Raw genomic sequence first — 26,875 nt, 5'->3', positions numbered from 1 at the left:
CACCAGCTCCTAGGAAGCCAACTGCTGTCCTGTACCAGAGGCAGCAGCTGGTGTGTGCTGGGAGCTGGCTTAGAAGCTGGCTCCAGCATGCACCAGCTCTCAGGGAGCTAGCTGCTGCCCCGTGGGGTGTGTGTGTGTAACCTCAGAAATTACACGGTTAGCCAGTTACCCACATTTTAACATCCCTACTCTGAAGCCTCATTTCTGGCCCCACCTCAGAGCCCACATCCCTGGCCCTCCTCCCATAGCCCAGTGAGCGAATGTAACCCACGCACCTGGGCTGTGTCTACACTGGCAGGTTATTGTGCAAGAGCCAAAATAGCGGTGGATAGAGTGTGAAGAGCCACGTATTATATATTTATTTTATATATATCTATAGATAGATAGATACAGTACACACAATGTAGTGATAAAAATAACATTACAGGACATTTTGGACAAAAACCAATAAAAAAGCCTCTAGTCACTTAAAAAATTCACGTTCATTCCATATATCTTCAGAGAACTTGTCCAGGAACAAACATTAAATTAAAAAGAAACAACCTTTTAAAATACAGTAAAATTCTCACACTAAAAAGAAAACAACCACATCCCCACCATGTATTTTAAATTTAACACTACTGCCCTGTTATGTCCTGTAAGTTTTTAAAAATTAAACTGAAATGAAAAGTACATTAGCACAATTTGAAGTGCTTGTCCCAGACTGCAAATATGAGAGGTTCAAAAATAATAAGGGCGAGACTCATATCTCAGAATAATTGCTTCAGCCTGGCAAACAATAGCCTTTGAATTTTATATAAAGAAACACAGTGTAAACCAGGTACATGCTGATTCTTTTTTTTGCCCTGGAATTTAAATATGACATCTGTGTTGGCTGCCTTATTCTGCATCCATGAAGACTTTGTGTTTAAGGTGCTTCAGCTTTGCACCCCCCTACCCAATCCTCCTGCCCTCCCCCACAGCCATGCACTTTTCCCCCTCCCCCCCCGCTCTAACCCAATCCCTCTGCCCTCCCCCAGAGCCAGGGACGTGCGCACGTGCACACACATACACACCTACCTACCTACCTACCTACCTGGCTCTAACCTAATGCATGGGTCCCAGAGCCGCCGCTGCCACCATGCACTTCTCCTTGCAGGCGCTGGGGCGCTGTGCGGTGAGCGGCCGGCCGTGAGCAGTCTGGGCGCGTGGCTCAGAATCAACAGGAGCCAAACTTTTTTAATCAAAGAAACCTGGGTTTGCCACCGCTGTTCTAGCATTTCCATCTCTTCCAGCTTTTTCTCCCAACCATGATGGCTGGAAGCCTTTTAAAAAAAAATTAAAATTCTTATGTATTGCATAAATCCACAAGCTGATGTCTTAAGAAAAGCACCATGAATCTTTAGACTCACAATTAAATTATCAGTGTGGGGGTTGTTGAGCTTGAGTTGCTCATTGAACAAAAATGCTTATAAACATTGTGCTGTTACATCCTTTTTGTTATCAGGGTTATTTAAAAAAAAATTGTACATTGTTTGTTTGGAATGCTTGAGGGTAAAATATAACTTGAAAGGGATTTTTTTCAATAATTGACCTAAATATTCATGGTATTAGCATATTGAGCATATGAATGCCACCTGAAAACAAAACCAGTCATAACGTTAAAGCACCCCTGTAGCGTAACCTTTTTACATTTTTATCAATTTTTTTTTGTCACAGATTATTTCCCCCCCACTTGTCACAACTGTAATTGCTAGGGAGAAAGTCGCACATGTAAATAAAATGCCAACTTTTAAATATAGGGTCACAAATCTCTGACTCCGCATGTATGTACTCAGGGCAATGCAATTTCTAAATCTTGCAGAAAGGAATAATGCCAGATGACTGATGCTTTGAAATATCAGGGTGGTTCTCCCTGCTCCAGTTAATGTGGTTTAGAATTAGACAGCTCTTAAATTGCTTGTGCTGTAGAGTAGATCTCACACTCATAGTCCCCAAGTGTTGAGATCAACAAAGTGGGTCCTAGTGTTTTCTCTGTTTGCACTTTGTACACCCGCTTTTTGAGGACTGCATCCTGAAAGTGGATCTTCTTGCCTGAGCTGCAGTCTAGCAGCATGCATCTCAAATTGGCTGAGATGAAAGATGAAGCAATTATTGATGAGCTGTAGTCTTGTTCCAGAGAACCTCGCTCTGAGAATTTAAGGCTGTGACTTTTTTTTTCCAAAAGCCCAAAGGGCAATTAAATGCATAACTTCCATTGACTTTCAAAGCAAGATTTTCAGTGAGAATTGGGCATCTAGCTGCCCTTTGTGCCTGTGAAAACCTCCTCCCAGGTTGGTGCAGTTAGCAGCGACACTAGCCTTGTTGCATGTTTCTTATTATCGGGGAGGCTGGCAGTGTAACAGGTTTATTATCGTTGCCTTTAGTTAGGTGGCAACTCTAATCACACAAACCCAAACACCCTTGCCCCACTTCCTATCCCCTGAGACTATGCCTCTTCTCCAAGGTCCATCTCCATTCACTCTATCCCCCCTCCCTCCATTACTCAATCTCCACCGTCCTCACTAATTTTCACCTGAAGGGGGTCAGGTCTGTGGGGGAGGCGGCTCTGGGCTGGGACTGAGGGGGAGTGTGGGAGGGGTTCTGGGCCACTTCTGTGGCAGAGGGCTGGGGGTGCATAGCAAGTGTCAAAAATCAGGATAGGAGTAATAAACACCTATATACAAGGCAGGGCACCAAATTCTGGGACTTTCCTTATAAAATTGGAACATCTTGTTGCCCTAGGGACGTGGACAAGCAATTTAGAATAAAAGTGGCCAATGGTGTGGATGTAAAACGGGGAGAAGGAGCCCCTACACAGAAGAAAGATCCGACCTGAGAGCCGTATCTAATCACCGGTGGATCTCTAGCCACAAATCAGGCATACACAATTTTAGGGCCAAACCATGTATTTGAGTAGAATAGAGGAACAGATATACAGTTAACAGTAAGTTTCAACAAACCAACCCTCCCTAACCCGAAGAAAGGAGATATGTATCTAGGGACCTGTTCTAAGGTATATACAAAGCCTGAGGCGATCGATGCCTGCGACCTTCAACCCTCGGGCTATTTGTAAGCCTCTGGGGAGGACAAGCAGGGAGATCCCACGGTAGTGAGTCCTCTGTGAAGAGACGACCTCGATCTGGAAAGGAATCCCCTCTGGACACAGTCTGATCCGTCCTTCGACAACACCGTCTGATCCAGTAGGCGGGTAATCCAATGAAGATGATAGGAAAAGAGAGTCCCGGTTCCAGTGGCCAATGCAAACAGGAAAACCTTGTGGGTATTTACCACAGAAGGGTAGCACAGTTCAAAAGTCCAGGCCTCTGATTATATAGATGGTATCCAAGCTTCAGGCAAACAATACAGAGGAGCAACAAATGAGTAGATCCAAGGCTGGGGAATATCCAAGGACCCGAGCCCTTGATACCTCAGGGCTTTTATTGGCCCAGAGGCGGGAAAAGTATGCTAATGAACCTAGGTGTTGAGTGCAGCTTCCTAGGGGCTGTGTGCAGCGGTTTTGGTGCTGAGTGCACCTCTTTTGGTGCTGAGTGCACCAGATAGTAACGGTTGCACAGCCTGTTTGAGAGGGGTGCATAAGGTGGTACCGTGTGCAAATTAACAGTTTGAGCAGGAAAACCTCCATCATGTAGAGAAAAGGAACTGTCTCTTTCAAAATGGAACCCACTGAACCAACTATAATATGGCCCCTTTTCTAGGGTAACAATCTGCTCACTTAAGGGGTGCCAGAGGGGGTGTGGGCTCTGGCAGGGAGTTTGGGTGAGGAGGGGGCTCAGGGCTGGGGCAGGAGAGAGTAAGGTAAGAACTCTGGAAGGAGGCTCAGGGCTGGGGCAGGGGGTTGGGGTGCAGGAGGAATTGGGTGGTGTGCGCTCCGGATGGCTGGTGCTTACCTCAGGCAGCTCTGAGTCTTGATTGGTGATGCAGAGGGATAAAGGCAGGCTCCCTGCCTGCACTGGCCATGCATTGCTCCTGGCATATCCCTCTCTACAGCTCTTAGGGGCTGGGGCCTAGATGGCTCTGTGTTGCTCCTGCTCACAGCTCCTATTGGCTGCATTTCCTAGCCAATGGGAGCTGCGCAATTGGCGCTTGGGGCAGGAGCTGTTTGCGGAGACCTCCTGCCCCCCCACCTAGGGGCCCAGGGACATGTCATCCATTTCTGGGAGCAGGGTGGGGCAAAGGCAGATGGGACGTTTGCCTTAGCCCTGCCGCACTGCCAGACGATCTCCCTGTTTGGTTTCAGGAGCCTCTGGGAGATTGACCCCGATTTCAGGAAATTCCCTGCGAAACCAGAAGAGTTGGCAACGCTAGTCACCTTACACTTCTGATTGTAAGGCACTCTCTCAGTTGCTTATAATGTTGCCACCCATTTAACAGACCGAGTAGCACTTTTATATGCTGAGTGCTTGGAAATTTTTTGCCAAAGCAGTTCACTTGTTTCTGAGAGAGGGGACAATTCATTGTTTTTTGCCCATATTAAAAAATGCAGGTGACCTTTTCTTTGAAAGCATTAGTACCCTCCATGTTTAGGAGCATGAGCTTGAAATTTGTCAGTGTGTGGCCTTTGCCCAGGATGTAACTTTTTCCAGCACCATGGAAAGCTGCACGTTTTGGACATGTGATAAGCCTTTGAAAAATACCCGTTCACACATGCTCAGTAGAGACTTTGTTGTTTGCTAAAATCTCCTAGGATTCCATCCTCACTGAGCATGCTTGAGTCTCTCTTGGCTCCTAGCTGTGACTCGACTGCCTGTAGGAGCCCTACAGAAATGCGCATGCTCCAGCCAAGGCTGAAGCTGGGTAATTCTGTGTCATGGCTGCTCTGTGACAGCCGCTGGAATTGAGCGGATAGCCCATCTCTGTGCTGTCAGTCACCCCCTATGCTAGGAGTCAGGCAGCATGAAGGAGGAAACTATCTGATTTTAATGCAGAGGGCCGTTCTGTCGACGACGGGTTAAACTGGTTAAACGTGATTGACCGGTTAAACACGAAGTAAACATTATGTTAAACCAGTTACATGGGATTTTGCATCCCTGATTTGCAACCTTAAATCCGCTCCCTTGTGCGTATGTATTCTGATGCAGTTCTTAAATACATGATATGATAGCAGTTTTCAGGTATCTAAAAGGGTGTCATAGAGAGGAGGGAGAAAACTTGTTCATCTTGGCCTCTGAGGATAGAACAAGAAGCAATGGGCTTAAACTGCAGCAAGGGAGGTTTAGGTTGGACATTAGGAAAAAGTTCCTAACTATCAGGGTGGTCAAACACTGGAATAAATTGCCCAGGGAGGTTGTGGAATCCCCATCTCTGGAGATATTGAAGAGTAGGTTAGATAAATGTCTATCAGGGATGGTCTAGACAGTATTTGGTCCTGCCGTGAGGTCAGGGGGCTAGACTCGATGACCTCTTGAGGTCTCTTCCAGTCCTAGTATTCTATGATTCTATGATCACATAACTACAGTAGACTTCCGATAATCCGGAACCTATGGGACCTAGGTGGTGCCGGATTATCAAATATGCCGGACTATCAGGAGGTACTATAAGCTGGTTATATATAGGCAGTCCCCGGGTTACATGGATCCGACTTACATCGGATCCCTACTTACAAACGGGGTGAGGCAACCCCGCACTAGCTGCTTCCCCCCAGCAGACTAGGGAGATGCGAAGCTAGCGCCCCCCCCCCCCCCTCCAGCAGACCAGGGAGACGCGAAGCTAGCGCGCCCCCCCCCCCACCTCCAGCAGACCAGGGAGACGCGGAGCAGCTTTTCTCAGCAGACACCTCAGCTTGAGAATAAAGGACTGAGGGAAGTGAGGTGTGGGAGAATAAAACTGAGCTCTGGAGAAATGTTTGGCTAGAGTTTTCCCTACAATATGTACCAGTTCCGACTTGCATACAAATTCAGCTTAAGAACAAACCTATAGTCTCTATCTTGTATGTAACCCGGGGACTGCCTGTGTGTAGATGTAAGTGTTCTTAACCCTTTTTATTGTACATACAGTATACTGTAAGGTTTTAGTTTGTTTAAGCCTTTTTTACCCTTTTTGCTCAGTTCAGCTGCTGCTGCTGTTACCTTGTGACTCATTTTTTGCCGAAGCTCACTCGTTAGGCTCTTGCCATTTTGATGCTGGACTATCAGGAGTGCCGGACTATTTGATGCTGGACTATTGGAGTTTTACTGTACATGATTGTATACTGTTTTTTCCCACAGGACCCCAAACTTTCCCTGTGCAGTCAGTCACTAACTGTGTGGCGTGTGTTTTTTGGGTGCCTGACTTAAGACCCAACATCTCACTTCCAGAAATGCTGAGGATTCAGTTCCACAGAGAAAGTTAATGGGAGCTGTACTTTAAATATATAACATGCCGTGTGATGCTAAGTACTGTGAAAAATCAAATCCTAGGTACCTGAAATGGGGTACTCAAAACTAGTGGATGTTTTTCTCTGTCCCTTAGTATCTGAGCTCCCCTTCTGATGAATGGGGCTAGCACCCCTCTATTTCCAGGGGTTTGGTGACGATAAATTAACTTCTATCTGAGCACTTGGCTTCTGTACTGATGAGCATGGTAGAAAAACCTCAGGAGGAAATTAAGAATTCTGTCTTGAGAGCAGGGTTTGAATAGTTTGCAGTAAATAAGCCCTGAGGCCATACATTGAACAATGAGGAGAAAACAAAATATTGAATAGGCCCTCATTCAGGGAGTACCACCCATCCTGTGCTCTGAATGAGGCAGGGGATAGATAGCATGCAATCGTGCAATTAAAGGCCATATCATAACGCATACCTACCAGGGGGCAGAACTAAGCATTTCCTAACTTTGGAGTGTGTGCCTTGATTAAAGGCGCAGTGTTCTTTAACATAGCTTTTGTGCTTCTACACAGACTTACACTGAGGGAGCAAAAGGACCTCCTAGAGGTCATGGGTGGGCAACCTGCAGCTGGCAGGTGACCCATGGGGGTTCTATGTGTGGCCAACAAGACCTTTTGTTTGCCATTGCCCTCGTGCAGGGTTGCCAGATTCTGCTGATTTCTGTTCATGTAGGGTTCCCCCCCCCCTCCCACTGGTATTATTAAAGTGATGCATGTAAAGCAAGGGCACATGAAGTGGGGTGTATGCTGATTGCACACAATATTGACTGTAAGAGCCATGGGCTCCCTTTGCATCCAGTCAAAGCACTGCTACGGTTCCGTCCTCACCCCGGCGAATTCTAGGTACGCCGGCGCAGTTAGCACAAGTACTACCCTGTCCCAGGAGAACACTTTGGTTATGACAATCTTGTGGCCCACAGAGATGAAGAAGAGCCACTTCTGTGGTCCACTCACTAGCCTAGGTTGCCCATCGCTGTCCTAGACCATTAATTCAAGTGAGAAGAGGAGAGCAGAGGACATCAGGTTCTCCCACCTTGAGCAAGTGAACGGGGGCGGGGGGACCGATCTAAGATGGCACGAGGGCCAGTAGATTACTCTGTTCTCTTCTCCCTGCAAAGTGAAATGTAGGAACAGAGAAGGCATTTGACAAACGGGATTGAAATACCATTCTTCTCTTGGCTCTCTTGGAAAAGGACTTAATGTACCACCCCTTATTCAGGGGTTGGAGCGAAGACCCAGTCAAGCAGTTTTGACAGTATGTCAGCTATACATGGTACTTCCCATCTTCAGAGCACTGGCACAGTTATTTTGCTGGTACTGACGGCATCTTTGATGGAACAATTCAGAAAAAATTGAGGCAGATTGGTTCAGGTTGAACCTCTGGTCTGGCACTCAATGATCTGGTATGATTGTAGTTAGCCTAATGTCTTCTTAACAAGGGTGTAGCCCAGTTTCCCTCGGTCCCATAAAGTTTATTTACAGCTACTAGTCGTGGTTGTCATTGTTCTGTGCTGTGATTTAGCTCTAATTTACCCAAATATCTTCTAAGGCCGGTAAGCAGTGGAAGGGTTGGTAATACTGCTAGACAATATTGACCTCCCATGGTTTGGCAAATTTTCTGATTCGGCACTGGTTTGGTCCCAAGGATGCTGAACTAGAGGTTTAACCCCTACAAGTGAAATGCCAGGTGAAGTGAAGTTTGCATCTGACTAAATATTGCACAATCTGAATCTTTTTTCCAAGTCAGGGTTAAATTAGATATAAATGAATTTTATATTTTTGTAGCAAACTCTGCCATTCTTTGATTAAAGTTGGGCTTTTTTTATGGTTTGTACAAAACACAAAATTGCATCTCCGTATTGACATTTGGTAGGATATTTTCTATTGTGAAAAAATAACTAATCCTCATATAAAGCAGCTGAAATCTGCGATACCACCACCAAAAATCCCTACCTCGGATCACAGTTAAACAAGGATAGTTGAACAAATTCTGTTTCCTCCTGCAGTGTCATGTACATTTTTTTGCAAACAGAGCAGAAACATCACTGATCTCCCTTTGGGGATGAAATGTTGCCAGATTTTTCAGTACATTCTTCCTAATCAATTGCGGAACTTCAGAGCTTGGGAGAGAATGTGATGTATTTGCCTGCCAGACTGCTAACAGGAAAATAAAAAATGTTCAGCTGAGATCATGGGCAAAATGTGAATGGATTCGAAGAAGAATTTAAAGAGGAAATGGAAAGTGTTATGTTTGTTTCAATAAATTCATTAAGGGATCCCAAACAATTGTGGCTTTCTAAGCCCCAGGCTTCTATTTCAAGAAAAAGTAGAAACTTGTTTAAATTTTGCTGTCTGTATTACTTTCCATGAGACTTTTGTAATCCAAATGTTTTTGGCTTATTTGGAACTTTTTAAGGGGCACCAACTGTTGTTTACTGTTGTTGTTTTCTTGCTCTGAAGAAAGAAGAATTAGGAAACTGGACATTTTTCTAACCAGGGTGGGGATTGTGGTGGTACAAGTTCTGAGGCAGAACATAAACCAAAAACTCATGCCACTTTTCTGTTTCCATGGACTCCACACGCCAAATGACCCCATTGCTTCTGCTTCTTATTAAAACCCTCCTACCTGTTTGTCTCTCCCCACCCTCTGCTTTGCTGACTCTTTGAGTAGGAGATCTGGTACGGTTTATTCACTTCTTCCCAGCATTATTAGCATCCATCCTTCTCTCTGGTTCCAGCCAAGACTAAATGTCTGCCCTTCACCTTTGGCCCACTCAATTCTAATTGTTGACCTTCCCCTACCTACCTCCTTGACCTCTCCCTTTTTTTTTAACGAAAGCATGTCACAATCTTCCCCACTCTTCAGAAATCCTCTGTAATAATGCCCCTCCATCTACCACCCTCCCTCTGCTTCTTCACTTTCAAATCTGCCTGGTAACATGGTTAGAATTTACACCATGTTGACCATCCCATCCTTCTTCTCGAAATCTTTTGCTGTTTGTTTTCAGGACTGACAACTGCTGTTCGCTTCCTATCTGATTGCTTCCCTAGCCCACTGCCATTGGCTTAGGCTATGTCTACACTGGCGGCTTCTTGCACAAGAGCAGCTGTTCTTGCGCAAAAACTTGTCGGGTGTCTAAACTGCACACGTGTTCTTGCGCAAGTAAATTTACAGTCTAGTGTCGGAAAACAGGGCTTCTTCCAGAAGAGTTATTCCTCTTCCTATGAGAAATAAGCCCTCTTCCACAAGAGGGCAGTGTAGACAGGCAACATGAATTTCTTGCGCAAGAAACCTCTATGGCTAAAATGGCCATCAGAGCTTTCTTGCGCAAGAGAGCGTCCACACTGCCATAGGCGCTCTTGCGCAAAAGCACATGCCAGTGTAGATGTGCTCTTATGGAAGACTTTTTGCACAAGAACTCTTCTGCAAAACAGTTCTTGCTAGTATAGACATAGCCTTAGTCCTATCTGGAACTGCATATCAACTGGCTTGTGGCCACCCATGCCTTGGTAGCACCCAAATATTGAAAAGCATTCAGCCACATGTGCCCATGGGTTGGGCTGGTCAGATGTAAAGCTGTGTGTTAACAATGTACTTCCACTATTTTAACTGGAGTATAGAACCTTACTAAGCTCCCCAAACAACTGCGCCTAAGAAGGATGGCAATAAAGAACCAGGAAGCAACTTGAAGTACGTCAGAGAGAAAAGAACAAAGTGAATTGTGAGCAGCCCTGTCCAATTCTGCCAGGGACTGAAATGAGTCAACAGTGCCTCTCTACTGTGTGTAAGGTGGCTGATTACTGATATATGATTAGATACCAGGTATTATCCATCCCTGAGATGACATCATCTACATAAAAATTGTAGTCTCTGTGCTGGACATGATTCAGAGCCTTGATTGACAACGTTAAATGGAACCATCCCAGTCTCAATGTTTGAAGAGTTTTCTTGCCACAACCTGTTCTAAAACCTTAAGCAAAAACGATCACTCAAATACTGACTAGCTAGATTGCCAGTGTCGAGAGATGACCTTCCTTGAGCGGAGACATGCGCTTCCTTTTAAATCGGTTGACAGCCTGCCCTCCTCAAAGAAGGCTGTAATAATGTCAACCAGCAGAAGACCCTGGTACTCGCCAACTGGTCCCTTCCTGCATGGGGAGACAAGGATTCAAAGCACAGCTGGTGGTATGAAGTTCTTCCAAAATGTCCGTAAGCAGCACTGGCTGAAATTCAAGCCCTGAAGACCTTGCTTTTATTTCCTCCCCACGTGTTACCACGTCGCCATGGACACAGACGTTTGGTCTACATTGAATTGATTCTCAGGCCACGTTACCTGATGTGAGTCCATCACTTGCAAGAAAACATTAGAAATGGTGTGAAGATGGTCCCCATTAGCTGGGCTTTCCACCACCTGAATGAAATCTGCTGAAGGCGCCACCACAGTGCAATGCTGTGATGGAGAGAGGAAAATGTTTACTGTGCAGCAGTGGCTCGAGAATCTAAAGTCTGAAGGACAACAGTAATGAATGGAAGCCCACAGTTTCTGTCACCTTGTATTCTAGCCATTTTCTCAGAGATGAATGGTACCTGCTGATTGCAGGGAGGGTCACAATTTAAAGGTCACCCTGATCCTCAGCAGCTTGAGTCACTCCTAGGGTTGTCAGCCCTCAAGGACTGTCCTAGAGTCTCTAGGAATTAGATTAATTTTTAATTAAAGATTTATGTCGTGGGGAAACCTCCAGGAATGTGTCAAGCCAAAATTGGCAGCCCTTCTCTCTCTCTCTCTCTCTCTCTATCTCACACATGCATACACACATGGCATGCCCCTCCCTGCAGTTGGCTGCTCCCTCTCCCTACTGTGGGAGAAATCTGGCGGGGCCATGAGACCCTGCATGCTGCCCCATCTATCGCCTCTGCATTCTCCCTCCCCCATGAGCACTTGCAGGTAAACCATGGTGAACTTCAAGGATGGTGCTGGGGAACATGGTTGCTGAACGGCTGCTGTTTTGGCAACCAGGCACAAAACATGATCTAGTCCTGCAGATAACATGTTCTCCCCAGAGCTCGCTGGAAGCCCTCAGGCGGGACCATTCAGAATTGTAGAAATGGGTGAGCATGTCCCTTGTGCCATTTGTGTAAAGTGTGTGTGACGGGGTAGTCAAGTTCTTAACTTTTTCTCATGATAGGGAAGGGCAATGGAAAAGTTTTCAATTGGGTAGTCTTGTATTTCTTGTTCTAGAAGTCTCAGAAGAGTCGCCGTATTAGTTTGTATCTGCAAAATCAATGAGGAGTCCTTTGGCACATTAAAGACAAATAGATGGATTTGGGCATGGGCGTTTGTGGGTAAAAACCACTTCATCAGATGTATCTGGCAAAAGTGGGTTTTACCCAGGAAAGCTTATGCCCATGCCTATTAGTATTTAAGATGCCATAGAACTCCTTGTTTTTCTTGTTCTAAAAGGCACACTCAAACTCACGGGAGCCCTCCTCTGAAAGTAGTAGGGCCTTATAAGCCCTGAATAGTCTGATGATCTCTACTTTCTGAGAATGGAAGCTGGCACAGGCTTCTGACCTAAACCAAAAAATGCATAAGCAGCATCTTCTTTTGTCAGCATATATTGTGCAAGAACAAGCCTAAACAAAAATCATTTGCAACAGGAAGTACCGAGGTTCAAGTGTCATAGTTTAGAGTTCCTGTTTGCGGTCTTGAAATTAGGTAGTTTTTTGTTTTGTGAATGCTAACGTTAGCCTGATGTCCTGAAAAACGTATTTGAGTTTAAACACTTTCTGACCAGTCCTTTTACATTTGGATTGCTTACAAGGATTAAAAAAAAGAATCTGTGTTGCATTAGTTTTTGTTCAACTGATTTTTTTTTTTTTTTTTTTTTTTTTTTTTAATGTTCAGTAACTAGTTGCTGTAGCTTGGTGATCTGTCCGTATATTTTGAGAGTACGGTGGCATGTGACTCGCTGCTGCGGCCCCCTCTTCTGGATGTCCTGGGATTCAGTTCTGCTAACCCTCTCCTGGTGGTGGTTCATCAGTCCTTTCTACTGCAGGGACCCATGTCCCTTCCAGGACTGCAACGTCCTCTTTGGGGGAAAAAGCCCTCTGGCTGTGCCCCCCTCTTCTGGGGATGTCACAGTTTTCGGTACAGCTGATTCCTTCAGTGGCTTCTGCAGCCAATTGCGTGGCCGCTTCCTCCATGGCAAAGTGACGAAGGGGGGACCCAGCCCCGCCCACTACTCCACAGTCCTGGCCAGGGACCCTGTAGATAGCAGCCATGTGCTGCATAACTTCTCAGTACTTTTCTTTGTGGTACTTCCCCACAGTCTCCAGTATCCTCTTTGCCCTTGCCTTCAGGTAGGGTTGCCAGATGGTTTCAGAAGAAATACCAAACAAGAACAACAACAAAAAACATGCCAGGAAAAAGTTTGTTGAGCCAAAAAAAAAAAAGAAAGGGGGAAAAAAAAGAACCAACCCCAGAATCCAACACCGTGGCCCCTTTAAAAAACATGTGGTGGTGAGGCTTTTTGGCCCTAACAGGCCACCCGCCAACTTCCCTCCCTGTGTAGGGTTGCCAGGTGTCCAGTACTCACCTGGACAGTCTGGTATTTTCACCTCCTGTCAGGTAAAAAAATTCAGAGAATACCGGACACCTAAAATGTCCAGTATTTTCGGATTTTTTCCCCCCCGTCCAGGAGGTGAAAATGCCAGGCATCTGGCAATCCTACAAACACTCAGCGCCCAGCCTCCCCTTCCTCCCCCCGCCCCCCTCCCCCGGCCTCTCCTCTCCCCAGCTCCCAACATCCTCATTTTAAAAAATTTTTTACTGTCTCTCAGCAGTTGAGTGGCACGTATAAGATGAATGTTCTTAACAGTTGCACAAGTTTAAACATCACATATTGCATTAATTAGCACCATTGCTGGCAGTCTCCGGGTAGAGATCAAAGGCTGAATGTACATTGGCATTAAACTATGCCTTCATCACTAGAAACGGCCTGGTTTAGGTTTATAGGGAAGGTGCTTTGCTGTGTCTTTTCTGCAGATAAATGGGAAGCTTCCTTTTATATGGCTGTCACTTCCCCTTTCACCAGCACTGTAGTCATGCGAATAATGCTGAAAAAGTGTCTCAGGGTAACTGTGTTACTCTGTCATTTTAAAAACAACCAGCAGTCCTGTGGCACCTTAGAGACTAACCAATAGGAATTTTATAACAAGAAACAAGTGTATTTTGCAACTATTCTGTTGCTTATATAAATTAATGTTACTGTTTGTTTTTTTTATATTTTTAAAGGTTTTTTTAGCAACATTTTTAAACCCAAGTTACTTGGCCTCTCTGAATTGTTTGCTATGCCATGCAACCTGTGCCACATCTTGTGTGGGACTCTGAGGTTTACTAATGCTAACAGGTAGAGCAGCATTCTTCTCCAAGCCTGTGGCAGAACTCTGCTCTGGTATTCTGTGCTTCCTGAATGTGTAGATCAGTGTTTCTCAATCTTTTTTTTTTTTTAATTTTTTTTATAAAGTACCCCTTTAAAACAATGATAAGCACCCCCAGTACCTACAGTTTTCAGACACACAACATTTTTTTTTCTACCATTGCAACACATTTGTTTAAACAACTTAATCATAGGTGGGTGGGCGATGAAATTTTTGGGTATAAAAAGTACAAAAATAATAAAGTATTGCAAAACTTAAAAATTCAGTTTTCTCCAAATTTAAATTGTTGATGTACTCCCCAGATGCCCCATAGGGTACTCATACCACTGGTTGAGAAACACTGGTGTAGAAAACTGTGATTTCTGCAGAAGTAACAATTTAGAAGTAGAAAATCCTCTTTAGGCTTGAGGAGATAAAGGTACTATCAAAGAAAAATGTTAAAATATTCTTTTTGTTGGTTTGTTTTCCTTGTGGGGAAAAATGCTTCATGTAACGAGGGACATTTTCTTTATGGTCTTGGTTCGATAGCTTGTGGAGGGCAAAGAGTATAATGAAGAAATGTGTTAATTTTATTTGCAGGTTATCTTAAGTGTGATACCGATGACGGCTGTGAGAACAAAGAAGAAGTCGGAGGAGAAGAGCTCTTTGACACTGTAAATTCCTCAATTGTTTCCGGGGACAGCATCAGATTCTTCGTGAATGTCAATTTGGAAGTACAACAGAATGTCGCTGGTAAGTGCCTTGTGTTCTCTACAATCCTTATTGAAATGTGAGGAAGTCAGACTATGCCTGCCGTGACCTCTCTGCCTTTCTGAGGCAGACTTCCACTGGTCGATATTTGCCTCACAAATGCTATGGTATCCAAAGGAGATTTTCAACATCACATCTAACTACTATTGACTTTCAGTGACAGGCACCTAAATACCCCTGGGCTTCTGAAAAGCTGACCCCAAGGGATGCCTACAAGCCCCCATTGACTTCCGTGGGAGTTGGAAGTGCTCAGCATTTTTAAAAATTGAGATTCTTTTATGTAACTGCCGCAGGGTGACCAGAGCAGGGGTCGGCAACCTACGGCACACGTGCCATAAGTGGCATATGAACCTCTCTTACATTTCTATTGGCTGCCTGTCACCTGGTTTAGGTAAGGGACATAGTTAACCTCTTAGTCCCCAGGATGCTGGCTAACCCTCATGATCATGGCAGCCTTGCTCCCATCAATATAAGCGCCTTACCACACCAACATGACAACTTCACCTCTGTGCGGACATGGGGCTTAAGTTGGTGTAGTTATGGCAGGGCCTGAGTTGGAGTGGGGGGGCCTGTGGACCCCCTGCTGCAGGCAGGAAGTGCACTGACTAGAGCGCTGGAGCAGCCCCTGCCTGCAGGGCATCTGTGGGTGCTGCAGCACCTGTCCATGGTGGGCTCCCTGTGGGGCTGGAGGAGCCTTGCTCCAGCCCCACCAGTTAAGCAGCTAAACCTTCACATCCCTATCTTCAACAGGGGAGAGTGAGAAGCCCGAACATCCCAGAGCCTAGTAGAAAAAGCATTTTCCTGTTGTGTGGGAGACCTGTCCAGGGATCTCCCACATCCCTGGTGACTGTCTTGACTATTGGGCTAAAACTTATAAGGAGGGCACCTCCTCCTCTCGTGTTGTGAAAGGGATCTAAGTCCTGACAGTTATTTTTGAACAGAATTCTTTGAATTAATCTCACATTTGCGAAGTGCTTTGGGTTGATTTGAAACTGCATTTTTCAGAGAATAAATGAATTGGTCTGAAAAATTTCACCCCATTCTAATGACTAATGCAGGAGTTACAGAACGCAAAGCACAATAATCATGGATAATTATCTAGCTTGAAGAAGGCTGGTCAAATGACTGTTTCCTGTAAAGAGCTCTTCTATTTCTAGGCTGGGCAGCACAAAGGATCCTGTGTTCATAAAGGTTGTGTATATTCTACCCCACATATGTTGTTCAGAGAGGCTAACTTGCTTTTTAATTCTTATATTCCAAGGCCAGAAGAGACCATTGTGATAATCTAGTCTGATACCTTGTAGATCACATACCAAGTAACTCCCCTTCCCTCCCCCAAATAAATCCTACTGCATATTTTTTAGAAAAAAAAATCCAGTCCTTGGTAACTTATTCCAATTATTAATTATCATCACTTAAAAAAAATGCCCTGTTTGCAGTCTGAATGTGTTGAGCAGGCAAATCTTAAGTAGGAATAGAGAGGTTATTAGCTGTTGTTCCTTCTATTTTTACTTCTATATTTGGCATCAGTATGGCCAGTGCTGGAATACTGTGCCCAGTCCTGGTGCCCCTAGTTCAAGAAGGATGTTGATAAACTGAAGCAGATTCAGAGGAAACCCCCTGTGAATCATTAAAGCAGGGGTGGGGAACCTTTCTTGGGTCAGTGGCCCTGATCTACAGAAAAATGTGTTGGGAGCCGCACATTCCCCTCACACAGCAGAGCCTGTGGGGGCTCAGGCTAGTAGATTTTGTGCCCCCCCCCCAATACTCTGAGGTGGGGCCAAAAATGAGGAGTCAGTGTGTGGGAGGGGGTTGCTGGGAAGCAGGCTTGAGGTGTGGGGTATGTGCAGTAGGGTGGGTGCAGGAGTGGGTTGGGGGTTGGTGGGTCTAGGAAGGTGGTAGGGTGCAGGAGCGGGCTGGGGGTGCGAGGCTTGAGTGACCTTGGGGGTGCAGGAGCAATCTGGGGGTGCAGGGTCTGGGTTATGGGGGGGCACTTACCTGACACAATTTCCTGGTGGGACACACGGCTCCCACTGCTCCCATGCACCGCCCATTGCTGCTCCTATTGGCCATGATTATGGAACAGCTTCTCTCCCCCCCCCCCCCCCCCCAGGAAGAACCTAAGGCTATGTCTAGACTATGGGGAAGATTCGAAAGAGGATATGCAAATTTCCTGGGAATTTGCATATCATCTTCCGATCTCAGTTTAGAAAGTGAAAGTAGTTGAGTTGTGGATTTTTCAGTTCTCCTCCCCCCCCCCCCCCCCCCGGTCAAAGCTGTGTAAACCCCATTTTTTGAAGAAAAGCGGCTTTTCGACAGTGCGTGTGGAGGGGGGTTCGCTGAAAAAAGCCACATCTAAACTACTTTGACATCCTCTTTCGAATCTTCCCCGTAGTCTAGAAAGCCCTATGGGTTGGATCCGGATGGCTTGACTCACTCCAGCCCATGAGGCTCTGTGCTCCCCTCACAGTGGGGAGCAGCTGCTGGCACTCCGGCCTTGTGGGGAGGGAATGTGGGGGAGCCACAGGACTGGAGCGTCAGCACCAGCTCTCCAAGGCAGGGGAGCCTTGAGCCTTCGGGGCCGGATCCAGGCAGGCCGGGAGGCATTTGTCTAAAAGTTTTCCTTTAGGAATTACTTTGGGTGCAGTTCTCTGGCCTCTAGATTAGATGATCACAGTGAACCTTTCTGGCCTTGGAATCTAAATCCTGGAAATGGAGCTGCTTATAGTACCCTTTCCAGGTTGTCGCTCCCGCCTGTCCGTACCATCTATAATGCACGAGGAGCAGCTCATCTCTTTTCCCAGGCATTTGTTTAAGAGGTGTGAAGTTGTGGTGTTATTAACAGAGGAATATTTTAAACCTCTGTATCTGGACACCTTAGCGCTAATAATGATGTGAAGCTAGTATCCATCAGTGTTCCCTGTAAGCTGAGCACTTGGGAATGATTCAAATGTCTCTTACCTGATTAGCATGTGTGTTTCTACTGGTGGTGCACATCTGCACATGCCTCAGTGCACGTAGCAAAATGTATTCCACATGTGGATGGAAAAAAATTAGTGGGAACACTAGTGTCCACCCTGTCCAAATTCTAAATTCCAGATGCCTTGGGCAGGGCTGTTACATGGCTGATTGTTTTGTAAGTGTGACCGTAAGACACCCCAATTGGAGAACAGCGAGTCTAACCCTGAAGCGTGTAGACAGCTGAATGAATTGGTTGTATGCAAGGTTGCTGTGTATGAAAATACATGAAAAGATCTTTTATGAGAACGATAATGTTCGGAACTTGATCGTCGTCATGGCGTATGCAGAGTGTGGTTAGTAGGCATAAAATGATGCTCATAATTTGTGCTTCTGTATTCAGCTCCACTTGACAACACTCTGGTCATCTGAAGAACTGGGCTGTATCCACAAATGCTCATGATACTATCTACATGTTTTGATTGTCTTTAAAGTGCTGCCAGACTGTTTGTTATTTTTTAAGTTTTTCCTGTTACAGACGAACTCTGCTACCCCTCTGAAGCTTTTGTACATGTGGTCAGCCGGGGGAGGGGAGAAGGAGGTGTCTCCCTAGGCAGATGAGCCTAGCTCCAAGCAACCTAGCATTGGATAACCCAGGAAGAGACAAATGGTTGGCCAATAGGGTTAATGGGAAAACATTATGCTAGAATTTCTTTACCCTAAGTTACTCGGAGTCACCCTGCCAGGCTGGGAGGATGGGGGCGGGGAGGGAAGGGAAGGAATACTGGGACTTGAGCTCTGAATACCAGAGGGAAACTGCTCTGAGAGGACAGATAACTTATCTTAGACTTATTCCCTTTTCTGGTATGCATGTAAATCCTGAAGCTGACTCTTAGTTTATTATTTTGTGTAATTTCCAGTATTTCCTTACTATTTCATCTTTGAACCTGTGATTTTTATATTTAAGCTTTTAGTTAAGTTTTAGCTCAAACAGGTCTGTGGCAGGTGTGCCAACATGAGCAGGAGTCTGAGGGGGCTTGTGTTGTGCCTTGGGTGAGGGATGAGCCAGAAGTTGGCGTGTCTGATAGTTCCGAACTCAGGAAGGGCAGACTGGGGAGACTTGGGAGCAGCAGCGCTGGTGGCATCGCCCCGCAAGGAGTAAGTGGGCTGGTGAGAGCTTGGGAGAAGGGGTTGGGTAGAGCAGGGGCAGGAAGAGGGTTAACCCAGGCCCCACATCCTCCTAGGGGCGGCCCTGGTGATGGAAGCCCATACTGCTCAGGGTGATCCTCGGAGGAAGGCTCCTATCCCACTTTCTGGTCATAATCACTGGTAAAAGCACCTAGAGCTGCTAGGAGTAGGTGCCTGAAAGAGGTGTAAACAGAGTAGAATTCTGGGCCCGGTGAGAGGCCTGCTCTCATTCCTTCCAGTTTATAACCTCAAGTAATGGATGCACAGCTTGGTGCTAGGGATGTTAAAAGACAGTTAATTAGGGAGCTGTGTAACTGCTGACAATCTTAGCAGTTACACGGCCACACACTATGGACTCTGCGGTATAAAGCTCATAGTGCTGAGTCCACAGTGCAGACAGCTCCCTGGGAGCGGGGCTGGAAGCCAGGGCATGCCAAGAGCTTAATACTTTATATGTTTTATACTGCAGAGCCTGCAGCACGGGCTGGCAGCCGGCTCCCCCCATCTGCTGGCTCCCAGCTGTTGCCATGCACTGTATCAGAGGCAGCAGCATGGGGTGGCAGCTGGCTACCTGGGAGCTGGTGTGTATGGGGAGCAGGCTTTTAAGCTAGCTCCCAGCCCCACTCCCGGATACCAGCCCTGCTCCCAAGGAGCTGGCTGCTGCCCCATGCTGCATGTTCTGATACAGAGACCCCAGTGTGGCGTGGCAGCCAGCTCCCCAGGAGCGGGGCCTGGAGCCGGTGTGTAACAGTTACAGTAACTGATGAAGCATGAGCTTATCAGTTAACCGTTTAAATTGTTATTCTGTTATATCTCTGCTTGATACATGTGTAATTAGATACTCTATAGTTTTATTTTAAAATACCTTTGTGTGGGATTAAACAATGTTGAGCAGCAGAGCATAGCATGGGCCATAAAATGTGGCAATTACTTAACTATTATCTTAGCTCTGTACTACATGGAAGGGTGTAGCTAACAAATAGAATTTACATTATTAAAAAATTCTCTTGTATGTCACATGTGGCAGTCTTCATCATTAGCTAGCCTAGGCTATTACTATATGAACCAGCTTTCTTCCATATCCTGAGTGCCCAGATAGAACAAAATACAGGACTATGTAGCACTTTAAAGACTAACAAGATGGTTTATTAGATGATGAGCTTTCGTGGGCCAGACCCACTTCCTCAGATCAGGTAGTGGAAGAAAATAGTCACAACCATATATACCAAAGGATACAATTAAAAAAAAGTGAACACATATGAAAAGGACAAATCACATTTCAGAATAGAAGAGAGATGCGGGGGGAGGAAGGTAAGTGTCTGTGAGCTAATGGTATTAGAGGTGATAATTGGGGAAGCTATCTTTGTAATGGGTAAGATAGTTATTGTCTTTGTTGAGACCGACACGTAGAGTGTCGAATTTTAGCATGAATGACAGTTCGGAGGATTCCCTTTCAAGTGCAGATTTAAAAGGCTTCTGGAGCAGGATGCAGGTAATTAAGTCGTTGAGACAGTGTCCTTTCTGGTTGAAATGGCGAAGTGTCTGAGACGTTTGTCCAGTGTACATAGCGGACGGACACTTTCGGCACATGATAGCATAAATTATTTTTCTGGATGCGCAGGAATATGTATTCTTGATCTTATAACTCATTTGGTTAGGCCCAATAATGGTATCAGCAGAGTGAATATGTAGACAAAGCTGGCAACGGGGTTTGTTGCAAGGGAAGGTACCAGGGTTGGTATTAGTGTGGTATGTCCTGTGGTGGTTGGTAAGAATCATCTTGAGGTTAGGTGGTTGTCTATAGGAGACTATGGGTCTGTCTCCCAGAGCCTCTTGGAGTTTAGTATCCTGTTCCAGTATAGGCTGCAGTTTATTGATAATGTGTTGGACAGGTTTAAGTTGGGGGTTGTAGGTGATGACAAGTGGTGTTCTATTGTTGGTTTTCTTGGGTCTGTCTTGTAGTAGATGGTTTCTAGGTATTCGTCTGGCTCTTTCAATTTGCTTTCTTATTTCTCCGGGTGGGTAGTTGAGGTTTATAAATCCTGAAGTTTCTGGTCTCTGTCAGTGGGATTAGAGCAGATGTGGTTGTATCGAAGGGCTTGGCTATAGATGATGGATCGTATGCCCAGATAGGATCAGGTTGTATCAGTTCTAGCACTGGGATCACTGAACTAGTTCACATACACAAGTGCTGTTCCCTTGTGATTGCTGGAGAGTGCACGGGACAGTTGGTTCTTCAGTCGCTGGTATTGCGGCCATCGGATAGAGGTGACGAGGCTGTCGTCTTTGGCAGAGGTCGAGCGGCTGTACTGTGGAATTGCTGAGCTGCTTTCTGGTGGGATGGGCTCGAGATATTTACAGGCAGGGCTAGACAAACCCCGGCGAGAGCCACTCGCCAGCCCCGTACTGCGCATGTGCAAGACTGGAACTGCGCACGCGCGAAGCGCTGGTGAATGGGGCTCGCGGTGCGACCGGTTGAAATCTACTCGCTACGGGCGAGTAGATTCAGCAATTTGTCAAGCCCCGTTTACAGGCATTTCCTTGTGTTTGCCTGCGGCCTTTCTGCTGCTCATCATGTGTATATAAGCAGAGGTGGCAGGTTTGCAGAAATTCTGGTGGTGTCCAGAGCCTGCACCTCTCCCGCAACTAAACTCCCCCCACCCCCCCCACACCTGCCTAAGACTCTGGGAGGGAGTTTGTGGGAAAGAGGGGTGTGGGCTGCGGGAGGGAGACTGGATGCTCGAGGCGGGTCTGGGGTAGGGCAGGGGGTGGAGGTGTAGGAAGGAGGTGAGGAGTGCAGGCTCTGGGAGAGGGTGGGGTATGGGGGAGGAGGAGATGGGGGTGCAGCTCTTACCTGGGGGACACTTCTCTGGCAGCAGCCCCTAAGTGGGGGGCCAGAGGGGTCTCAGTGCACTGCTGTCCACAGGCACCACCGCTGCAGCTCCCAGTGGTAGGAACAGCGTGTGGAGACACCTCCCTGGGGGGTGCAGGGACATGCCAGCAGGAAGTCACCCTAACCCCGCTGCACTGCCGGTGGTGGCGAAGGGGGGCGCTTGGGCCCTTTTAAATAGTCTGGGAGTGGCAAGTGGGCCGGGGAACCCAACGGGGAGGAGCACAAAGGATGGCAGATGGGTTTAGGGGAGAGCAGAGCCCCCAAGCCAGGAATATTCCCATGCCCGGGCACCAGAGGCCCATATAATTTGCCACCCATGTACATGGGAGGTGCTGAGAGTGTGATGTTCGTGCTTTCTGAAAGAACAGTCGGAGCAAAGCTGTTGTCCGATAGGGTACTCTGCTTCTTTGAGCAGGGGAAGGTTTGAATGAGGAATGGATGATGGTAGAGAAAGTCTGTCTGGGTTTGTGATGAAGGCTATACAAGGTTGGGAAGATCTGTGGGCTTGTTTTTAAGACTCCTTTCAATGTATGTTGCAAACAGACCAGCACAGGAATTGACATGGTCTCCACATCTCCGGGGAGACATGTCCAATAAAACCAAGAAATGCTCTTATCTCCTTCCCGCACGGGCCTTTGTAGCAATTTTCTGCCCCAACCCTAGTCACTGCGTTCTCCTCCCCCATTTCCCTCGCTGATCTGCCCTGTGGCAAGAGGTCTCCCCTCCACAGGATTAGCATCCCCTTTCTGCTGTGCATCAAAGAGTTTGCAGGTCCCACACAGGGCTGAGGACAGACCTGAGGGATGGGGCGTCTCAGCTGCACCTCTGGAAGGAGCGGAGCTAAGGCTCATTACTTCCAGCCCGCAGTACTTCCTTGACTGCACTGCTCTGGGCTCCAGTGGTGATTTAAAGTCCCCAGGGCTGTAGCACCTGCTGCCGCCACGCTGGCTCTTTGAAATTGCTGGGAACTGTCCCCTTTTCCCCTCTCCCCCATTGGCAGCCCTGGTCCCAACAAAGCTCTGAACTTTGTGGCATTAGATTCTTGCAGTGTTCCCTCCAATCCCCTGCAAGAGAGGCCACAAGAGTGGATCAAGGGATGAAAAAATGTCCAGGGAGGAAGGAGAAAGGTTTGAGAAGTTCTCTGAGTGATGCTGGCAGTCAGAAGTTCATGAGCCCCATGGTGCTAGTTGCTACCGTTTCATGATCTGTTTGCAAACTATATCTTTTTAAATATGTATTTCCTATCACTGCCCCTAACTGCAGCAGTGAGCCTGAGTGTTTGTGCTTGAAAGCCGAAGAGAAAAAAAAAATCCTGGTTATTAGTGATTGGTGAAAAGTCCATCTGAAGGAAGGATGTGGCTTTGTTAGAAATAATAGTGGAACACAATTTACACTTCACAAGAAATTATAAAGATTGCTCCACCCTCTAGACAATCGACCATTCCTAGATACCGAGAGCCAACAGTTTCCTGTAATACACTCCAGAGACACACACGCGTGCACACACTCGCTTGCTGCTTTTCTAGCAAAACAGGAGCTTTCCAGCATGCTGCCAGGCCCCGATTAAGATGCTTTTTTTAAAAAAGGGGGGTGAAGAACATGGTGGTGGCGCCAAGGAATTCCAGGGAGAGTAGTGTCCAGAGACAAGTGGTCTGGGCCTGACTGGGTATCACTCTACACACAATAGTCACATTTCCTTACATGAATACCACAGGCCTTTTTATGTCTACGGTACAATACTGACCCCGGGATTACATCTGATAACTCCTGTTTTAGAAGTTTGATGTCAGTGTGGGATGTTGGACTCTTAGGGTTTCCTAAACTATAATGGAAAGTGAATACACCAATTGTGTTGTTGCGTAGCTGTGAGGGGTGGCCTCCCTTGGAGCTTCCTGGCCAGGGTATTTTCAAAGCACGGTTTACAAACTTTCCCTCCCCCACCTCCACCCTCTTTCTGTGCCTAACACAAGTATTCATACAAGAGGACTGTGCTAATTCTAGATCCTTCACAGTGGGTTTGCTTCGGCGGTGTCTGGAAGCCCAGATATATTTGGAGAGGTTTATTTTTGTGCCTTATTTGAGCGAGTTACCATTTTAAGTAGGGTCTGTTCCAACACAATGATAGGGCCAGATGAGTAGAAAAGTTTTCTTGAAGGTATCAAAACTTGTTGTTTCAACAGATTTGGCTCTGCATAGTTATTTGGGGAGAGGTGGTACCTTTCTGTAGACAAAAGACAGCTTTTCTCTCTGCCCACATCTTCTATGAGGGAAAGTAAAAATTCGTCAAAATGCCACCTTTATTTCCCTCAAAACAAACCACTAGCCAGAAGGTGAGCTGTGATCACCAGTTTAAGAACTAAGCCCATGTCCATTAGATTGGTTATCTTGCTAACCTCCTCCGCCCCCAAGCCCACTTGTTTCTCTCATTCATGCAGTAAGTCTTTGAAATTGTAAGCTGTTTGGGGCAGGGAATGTCATTGCTTACATGACACCTAATCATAGAATACTAGGACTGGAAGGGACCTCGAGAGGTCGAGTCCAGTCCCCTGCCCTCATGGCAGGACCATAATATAATGGGGTATCCTCTGGTAATAGCCTGAACATGTTACCATTCTAAATGTAAATCATGGGGTGAGGAGATTGCCATTCCCAGTAGAATCCTTGCAGCTCCCATTGGCCAGAAACCAGCCAATGGGAGCAGCCTGGGCCATGCTTGTGGGTGCATGCAGCCCCCAAGGGACGTGCTGTGTAGACACACATGTGAGCCAAGCAGCTGGTTGCTTTGAGAGGCGTGTGGGGAAACAGTAGCCAGGGAGCTTGTCCAAGGGTCCCACTGGGCTGCTGGCTGGGAGCCACCTACGGTAAATGTCTCCTGGCCAGAACTTGCAACTGGCACCTCACCCCAACTCCCCTGCCCCAGTTCACAACCCAAAACCTCTGCACCCCCTCCTAGCCCAGATCACAACTCCTTCCTGCCCCAGGTCACAACCCAAAGCCCCTGCACCCTATGAAAAGCCACATGTCATACAAATCATCGTGCGTGTTAGCTAAGCATACCTTCTCCCGTACGTCGAGTTTATTCACTGATTCTTATTATTTTTTTATATCTCCAGGCAGAAACTGGAGTACGGTCTAACAAATGCAAGTTTAGAATCTTTCTACAGGTGGGACCTCCCTGGTCCAGCACCCTCAGAACCCGAGCGGTTCAGAACCACAGAGTTTGCCAGACCAGGGGGGAGGTCAAGGCTCCCTTCCCAGCTATGGACTGTGCTCCTAGCTCCAGCCACTGGGCTCTGCTCCCGGCTCCAACCGGGACTGTACTCCCTGCTGCTGACCCTGCTGCCTCCAGCCCTACCGGGGCTGTGCTCCCCACCACCAGCTCAGCCCCTGAATCTGGCCAGCCAGGGCTCTCTGGTCCAACAATATCCATGTCTTGTCAGACCAGAGTCTCCCAGATTGTAAAGGTCCAGCCTGCACTATTATTGGTTTCTCTGTTTGCTGCTTGCACATAGAGAACCTTCATATTTATGTGTTCGATTTTTCTAATACATGTTTTAAACCACATTCCTGTTGGGGGTTTTTAAATTTTTATACTTGTAGAAAATAAATAATAGAAATAAAGTGACTGGCAATATATTTTTTCATTCTTGGAAATTTTTTTAAAATCCTGTTCCCAGGGAATCCTATTCCTATTCCCTCACACTGGTTTTTTTTTGGTATGAAATTATTTTATGTAATGGCTTCTAGCTGTTCAGATTAGATCCCTGTTTGCTATATTCTGTCTAGCTCTAATTCTAAGCTGTGTTTGCTCAGTCTGTTTACCTAGTTACCCATCACTGGTGTATCGTAAGGCAGGTCTATTTATGTGACCGTAGCTACATGAGTACAGTAGCTGGTGCCAATATATTTTAGGTTGAGTTATTGTGGGGGGTTGATGGGAGAATCTTTTCCATTGATTTCTTTTATACTTCTCATTCTGTTGGAGTACCAGAATTGATGAGCGAGTAAGCAGCAGTCCATTTAACTGTTCTTCACTAGACCCACTAAATTGAACCTCCAGAGATCGATCACCACCAAGTAAGTATAGACAAGCCCTTATCATCAACAGCCAGTAATCCAAGAAAACCTGCCAAAACAAAGGCCACAAAGAAGCACCTGTAACGCACATGCTTCAGTGTGTTGGCTATGTTCATTCAGTAAAAGATTCAAGAATGCCAGTAAGATGAGAATGGGACCGTGTTATTAACAAGGAATCTTGGAGGGGCAGCCATGTTAGTCTGTAATTTAAAGAACGAGAGGTCCTGTGGCACCTTGGAGACTAACCAAAATATATAGAATCATGTATTTTGGTTAGTCTGTAAGGTGCCATGGGACCACACGTTAACAACAAAGACTTGCATGATACGCTTTCTTTCCTGGGAAAGAATCCAAGCTGTGTTCTTGCATATAGTGATGAATGAGGCTCCAGGCCTTATAAAACTTCCTGACATTCCTTAGGATATTTGATGAGATGTTCAGATGGCCCCGATCCAGAAGATGCAATCAAAGATGCTTTTGATGATGAAGCAAAAGAGTGCATTCAGGAAAACTCCTGATGGAAATTGGACTGACTTACAGCTGAGTTAGTAGATGAGCTGAACTGAGAGGGACACAAAGTGACAAAGGGCAACTTGGAATTATATTAGATTCACACACATCCTTAAGGACGGAGCAAAGGACAGACTGCAGATACTCAAACACACAGAGCTAGTCTATTTAGAGTCTCCTTTCCTTACTTTTTTTTTTTTGATTTTTTTTTTGTTTTCCTGGAGCCACCAACTGGATGCTTTCAGCTTTTGTGTTTCTCTGTATTTTTATTAATTCCAGGACTCTCTAGCATACTTCTCCCTGTGTAATTAGACTGTAAATAGAGGCTAAGGGGAAAGCATTTGGGAATAATGAAGAATGAATATAAAGGCCTAGGGAAATGCTCCGTGCTTTTGGTTTTGCTGGAAGGGCAAGATTTTTATACTAAATACCATTTTCAAATAAAGATGACTTATACATCAAACATTCTTGGCAAAGATGCTTTTAACAATCATACATTTTATATGGAGAGTTGCATAATCTAGAATACTTCAAAGATAATTACACTTGAACTAGTTGATTGATTGGGGAAAAATGGGTGTAACCTCTACACTCTGAGATTTTCTGTAGCAAATACCTATAGTTATTATGATAGCTGATCTGCCTTACCATACTT

At 46.1% G+C, this 26,875-nt stretch overlaps 1 protein-coding gene across 6 annotated transcripts in view; it reads left to right on the top strand.

Moving 5' to 3' along the window:
- SLC4A11 (solute carrier family 4 member 11) overlaps nt 1-26,875 on the top strand; it is a 250,855-nt gene that overhangs the window by 125,351 nt on the left and 98,629 nt on the right. For all 6 annotated transcript variants that reach the window (XM_075931011.1, XM_025179543.2, XM_075931014.1 and 3 more), the window contains exon 3: nt 14,424-14,576. In XM_075931011.1, the coding sequence (XP_075787126.1) occupies nt 14,424-14,576 (153 nt within the window). The remainder of the gene's footprint in view (nt 1-14,423; nt 14,577-26,875) is intronic.

This window comes from Pelodiscus sinensis, chromosome 5 (genome assembly GCF_049634645.1).
Source record: "Pelodiscus sinensis isolate JC-2024 chromosome 5, ASM4963464v1, whole genome shotgun sequence".
NCBI classification, from domain to species: domain Eukaryota; kingdom Metazoa; phylum Chordata; order Testudines; family Trionychidae; genus Pelodiscus; species Pelodiscus sinensis.
This window is presented reverse-complemented; position numbering and strand designations above follow the sequence as displayed.